The sequence below is a fragment of the Sorghum bicolor genome, chromosome 1 (genome assembly GCF_000003195.3).
Source record: "Sorghum bicolor cultivar BTx623 chromosome 1, Sorghum_bicolor_NCBIv3, whole genome shotgun sequence".
Taxonomy (NCBI): domain Eukaryota; kingdom Viridiplantae; phylum Streptophyta; class Magnoliopsida; order Poales; family Poaceae; genus Sorghum; species Sorghum bicolor.
This window is the reverse complement of record NC_012870.2, coordinates 15,436,702-15,443,105: the sequence shown is the minus strand read 5'-3', so window position 1 is coordinate 15,443,105 and position 6,404 is coordinate 15,436,702. Positions and strand designations below refer to the sequence as shown.

Here is a 6,404-nt window from a genome sequence, read left to right as displayed (position 1 = left end):
GAATATTATATTACACTTATACTACATAAACATCACATGTGTCTGTAAATAAAAACGTGAAACATAAAATTATAAACAGAAGAAAAAAAAGGAAAATATAAAAATATAAAAGGAAGCAGCAGCAATAATAATAATAATAATAATAATAATAATAATAATAATAATAATAATAATAATAATAATAATAGTAATAATAATAATAATAATAATAATAATAATAATAATAATAATATAAAAAATATACCACCAAAAAAAGAAAAAAAAGAAAGGAAAGGAAAAATAAATAAAAGAAAATAAAAGAAAAATAAAAATGAATAAAAGATGATAAAAATAAAAATAAAAATAAAAAATAATATAAGATGACAAAAATAATAGAGCATAACAAAAAAAATAAAAGAGAAAAATAAAAAGGAAAAAAGAAAGACTAGGAAAGAAAAAAGAAAAGATAACAAGAAATAGAAAAAAAAAAGAAAAACGACATACATATGGATCCTAGGCCAACTGCGCCAAAATAGTTAAGGCCTTGCTTGGATGTTGTCGTATTCACTTCAATCCATGTGTGTTAGTGTGGATTGAGGTGGAATTTAGTACAAGTTCCACTCCAATCCACCTCAACACATGTGGATTGATGTGAATCCGACTACATCCAAACAAGGCCTAAAGCGGGGAGGGGGATCAGCAAGCGGCTTCGTGCCACCTAGTCGACAGCGATGTTTTGCACTGAAAATAGCCTTATTTTCGTAGATGGATCTCGTAAGAGGTCCGTCTCGATAAATAGATTTTGAGAAGCGAGTAAATTTTATAAGCTCTGTAAATTGATTTTGAAAGACGGATATTTTTGGTTATCTATATACGGTAGCGCTATTCTACACTCTAGGTATAAATTATTCTACACCGCAAGTCAAAACTGAGAAGAAAAAATACTGAGCAATACTAAAACGTTCAGTATCATTCATGACTACACCTAGGACCCTGAAATACTGAAAAATATTGAAACGCAAGTACTGAACAATACTGAATTTTATTTAGTATAATAGTTTGATGTAGAATAGCACTTATATGTATATATATATATATACAAGTGCTATTCTACACCCTAGGTGTAGAATACTATTCTACACCAAACTACTATACTGAACAGATTTCAGTTTCGTTCAGTATCCGTATTTCAGTATTGTTCAGTATTTCGTGGTCCTAAGTGTAGTGTTGGATGATACTGAACACTCTCCAGTACTGCTCAGTATTTTTTCTGCTCAAATTTGGCTTATGGTGTAGAATAATATTCTACACTTAGGATGTACAATAGCGCTACCGTGTGTGTATATATATATATATATATATATATATATATATATATATATATATATATATAGATGATATGATGACCACCTTTTTTAATAAAACTAGCTTGTGTCCCAAAATCTATTTACTAGTGGTGATTTATGCTTCGATTCAGAGAGATTTGAAGGATCTCTCTCTCATCGAAGGAGCTCATAGCCAGCTGGTGCTCGCCACCCACGATGAAAGGCCCAACTACAACCCAGGACGCCGATGGGCCCTCGCGAGCTCCGGCATAGTCTCCAACCGTCGGTCTCGCAAGTTGGCAACCAGGGCCGAGCAAGTAATTTGACAGGGGTGGCATTGTTGACAACAATTAGTCATCAGTGAATATCCTTTTTACAGATACATACATAGGCTCCACTTTACCAATAGTTTTCCACGTACTCTCTCCGTCCCTTTTTAATTATCGTTATTGGTGTGCGTGCCACAAGTTTGACTCGATTTATAGAAAATACGTGCAACATTTGTATCTCCAAATAAATTTGTTTGAAAACTAGATTCAAAGATCTTTCTAATAATACTAATTACGTATTATAAATATTAATACTTTTTAATATATAATTGCCGGCAGTTGTTTTTCGGAAAGCGCAAGCGACAATTAAAAAAGGACGGAGGGAGTATTTGTTTAACAACAACCCGAAGGGTCAAAACGACTACGACGACAACAAAAGACGACAACAAAAGAAAACAACGACCCTACTCATTTCCCCTTTCTCTAGCGAAATTATTCATTCCAAACTGTATAGTATGGTGTAGGTAAGCTGGTAAGGTGATCGTTAGTGCGCGCAGCTTGTGCTTGTACAATCTCTGCTTACTAATATATGCTAATAACGAATTCGGATCTTTCCAAAAAAAAATCACCATCCTATACTCTTTTGTTTGGAAGAAAGATCGCCATGTATTTTTGATAATAACCATCATGCTGATTAATAACCATCATGATTATTAATTTTGTGCGAGGAGTAACCACTATAATTATGTCGGTTTCATATCCATTATTCGACAGCAGACTGGTAGACTTTTGACCTACCAGTAGTCACAGAGCTGCGTCACATGCATTATTCACGATGATTTTCATTTTTCAACCTAAGTTAAACCGATACGGGCACACCCTTCTTATTACAGTATTTCACCTATGGGGCGCTGAGCTCCTTCAAATTCACTGGCGAAACAACCGGCGCGGAGCCGTCGAAGGCGATTGCCATGAGCTTCTGCGTGGTGATCTCCGTGAGATGGACGCCGTCCCAGAACATGTGGTCCGTCCTGTTGGGACACAGTGAGCTCATGGAGTTGCATACTGGCGCCGCATCCGTCACCTCACAGCACGCCTCTTTCACATCACCATAGCCTGTCCCAAATTAGTAGTAGTTCGTCGCGATCAACAAGCTATAGTAACGGCGAATATCATTCAGTTCGTACGTAGTTGAAGTTGATGGCATGTGTGGAATTTGTGTGTGGATCATCGGTTGATCCATCATCAATTTCCGGCGGCCTTTCTTACCATTTGCTTCTGGCTCCTGCAGGTACCGCTGCAGCACGGCGTACTGGTCGAAGAAGGAGTAGCGCAGCTCCGAGCTCCCGGCCGCGGCGCGCCGCAGACGGTCGACCACCGCGGCGTTGTACTGAGCCGACAGAGAGTTCACCTCGTCGCGGCACGGCGTGGTGTCGCTGCTCTGCGGCAGCCGCACCGCCGGGTAGCACCCGAGTGGCCCCGTACCCACGACGAACACCTTGCGCATCCCCATCTGGTACAGACTCTGCATGATGCAATTTTTTTTTTGCTTGTTTAATTCAGTGTTCTGTCTGATAAGACCAATTGGAAGGAGAAACGGTAGAAGCTAGCTACTGGGTTCATTTGGCAGGGCTCCTCTCCGGCTCCAGCTCTAGCTTGGAGCTCTGCCAAACGTTTTTCTAAAGAGAAGCTGTTTTTTTAGTAAAAGTATAAGAGTCCTTTAGAGAAGCTTCTCATGAGAAATCTTGCCAAACAGGCTCTGAGTGTAAGTTTAGGGCACGCACAACCAGATGGGCGTTGAAGGCGGCGGCCAGCGATCTGGCGACGTACTGCTGGTATTCTTGATCGGAGCGGATCCGCTCCCTGTAGGCAGGGTCTAACAAGAAGCGTTCCACTATGTCGGTGCCGCCGACGGCGATGACGAAGATGGAATTGGCGAGGTGGGCGGAGGCCTCGGTCTGCCCGAGCTGCCGCACCAGTTGTGCGTGGACGCTGGAGTAGTCGCGCTCGATCTGTTCCCTCAAGCCGTTGCGCCCGAATAGAATGAAGTCGTATGAACGGTGATTCTATGAGGGAGAGAGGAAAAAACCAATTGGTGGTATTTCTCACAAAATCTGAACTTTCGCCTCTATCTTCCAAATGTACAAGCTAACCGCCTACCCTCGTCTCGAAGGTCTGAGACTCCTGCACCCCCGTAAGCAAAGTTGACACCTTTGAGAAATATGGAGGAGTTTCCTGTGTCGTTGGAGATGGAACGATACGCCGGAGGGCTGGTGGCGACACCCAGACTTGCAGCTGCAGGCATTGGTGGGTGCACAAAATAGAGTTAACAAGAGGCATGCAGGATCTAGTGCAATATATAACAAAACAAGTAGCATGAGTGTTGAAGTACCGATGAAGTCGGCTAGGTTGCGGCCGTTGCTGAACCTGCCGGTGGCCACTCCCCCTGGGTAGTCGACGCCGTAGCGCGGGTGGTTCGCCTTGAACAACAGCTGCGACGTCAACACGTAGTTGTTGTTCCCGACGTCCAGCTGCGAGTCGCCGAACATGTACAGCGCCGGGGACGGGCCACCCTGCTGTCCCTGAACCAACAACACCAAAGCTAGCCAGAGAAGAAGACCGATCGCGGTGGTGCTCTTAGAAGGACGACCCATTTTCATCCAGAACTACTACGACTCCGTGTTTTTCAGGTAATGGAGCAAGCTGCTTTCATTGTGTGCCACAGCTTGTTGAGATAATCCGACGCATATGTATTGTTATTGTTATATATAGGCCTTGTTTAGTTCTAAAAATTTTTAGAAAATTGACACTGTAGCATTTTTGTTTGTATTTGACAAATATTGTCCAATTATGGACTAACTAGGCTTAAAAATTCGTCTCGTCAATTTCGACCAAACTGTACAATTAGTTTTTATTTTTGTTTATATTTAATACTATATGCATGTGTCTAAAGATTTAATGTGACGAGAAATCTAAAAAAATTTTGTAAATTTTTTTGAACTAAACAAGGCCATACAGCACGAGAGAGAGAGAGAGAGCAACATTCTGCACGAACTGCCGCGACCGGACGTCCGCATGTGCGTCAGTTGACTGCCAAATCCTGATCAAAACTGATCCGATCCGTACCATTGACATTTGACAAATGAAGAACCTACACATGGCGTCATGTACTGCATCCATTATTAAAAGATTGTTACGTACCGTTATATTAACTGCCGTTCTCAAGTATCCTGAAGTCAAATGTCCGGAAACGTATCCTGTGCAACCCAGCGTACAACCTAGCTTTGTGTGCAACCTATGCAACTACCAATTAAGGCCATATGATCTAGATCTAACGTCTAAGGTTTTTTCACGTAAACCCTTCCATCTGGATACACACAGGTTAGATTTTAAACCCACAGGTGGAGGGGTTTAAGTGAAAAAACCTCAGACGTTAGATCTAGATCCTGTGGCCTTAATTTGTGTTTGCATAGGTTGCACACGAAAATGGGTTGCATATGATACGTTGCCCAAATGTCCTCAACTTTAACCAAATATAAACAAGAGATTATTAATACTTGGTGTGGATAATAAGTCAAGGTGGCAGATTAGAACTTACAAATGCAGTTTTCAATGCTTTGCCCACTTTTGCCATGAGTACCTAATTTCTTCTGCCTAAGGCAATTATAAAGCAAATAGACAAATACAGGAAGTATTGCTTGTGGAGAGGCTTTGATATTAATAATAAGAAGCCACCAAAGGCAGCTTGGCATATGATTTCTATTCCAAAAAAGAAGGGGGCTTAGGTGTTTTGAATCTCCAGACGCAGAATCAATGTCTTTTGCTGAAACATTTGCATAAGTTTTATAATAAGTGTGACATTCCTTGGGTGAAACTTGTTTGGGTTAGACATTATGCTCATGGGGAGCTCCCTAGATCATCTACTAACCTTAAGAGTTCCTTCTTGTGGAAAGACATTTTGAAATTAATAAATGAGTTTAAAGGGTTGGTTTTGGTCAATGTTTTAGATGAAAAGTCCTGTTTGTTTTGGTTGGATCTTTGGAATAATCATGTTCTTCAACAATCTTTTCTAGAGTTAGCTTCCTTTTCCAATAGCACCATTATTTCAGTTCATGATATGAAGTTTACGATGCCACTTACCGCCCATTTTCATTTACCTTTGTCCACTGAAGCCTGGTCAATTTATTTAATTACAAAATATCATTCAGAACCTGCACCTCAGTTAGCAACTTGATCAGTGGATTTATTTGTGGGGTTCAGCTAATTTATCTTCACAGAAAGCATACAAAAGTCTAATTGGTACTGCACATGTTCACCAATATACAGCTGGTTATGGAAGACCTCTTGTCAGAACAAAAGAAAATTCTTTTTAGGTTGAGCACCAGAGAGTTACCGAGGCGTAAGACCATGCATCTTGATGATCACAGTTGTGTTCATTGTGCTTTTGACGTAGAGGAGACCCTTTTCCATCTCCTTTTTGGCTGCCCTTTTGCAACTGCATGTTGGAATACTCTGCAGCTGGCCGTTCCAATTACCACTAGTACACAGATGCTCTAAGCCAGCGGTGGTAAAAACTTTCCACAGGCGGTTTTGATTATCGTGCGTCTCTGTTGTAAAATTGTATGGCGATGATTAGAAACCGCCTGTGCAATTCTTTCTATAAATACCCCCTAGCCTCCCTTCTTCCTCCTCGGGCAGAAGTGTTGCTAGCAGCCACCTTCGGTTGGAGGCCATCTTGGAGGTCTAGATTTTCCAAAATACAAGGGGGAGGTTTTGATCTTCATTTCTTGGAAGGATGGGGCTAAGAAAGGTTAGTTCATGCCTCTAATGC

General features: G+C 41.1%; 1 protein-coding gene across 2 annotated transcripts; it reads right to left on the bottom strand.

Annotated features, from left to right (window-relative positions):
- On the bottom strand, positions 2,305-4,299 carry LOC8065627 (GDSL esterase/lipase At4g28780). 2 transcript variants are annotated; one of them, XM_021451499.1, is made up of 5 exons: positions 3,966-4,299; positions 3,734-3,868; positions 3,404-3,639; positions 2,843-3,098; positions 2,305-2,689 (listed from the first exon to the last, which is right to left on the bottom strand). In XM_021451499.1, the coding sequence occupies exons 1-5, from the start codon at positions 4,231-4,233 to the stop codon at positions 2,475-2,477; spliced, it is 1,110 nt and encodes a 369-aa protein (XP_021307174.1). In that variant the 5' UTR covers positions 4,234-4,299; the 3' UTR covers positions 2,305-2,474. The 2 variants fall into 2 exon arrangements, with proteins under 2 accessions (XP_021307174.1, XP_021307173.1); XM_021451498.1 differs by having other exon boundaries at positions 3,358-3,639; positions 3,735-3,868.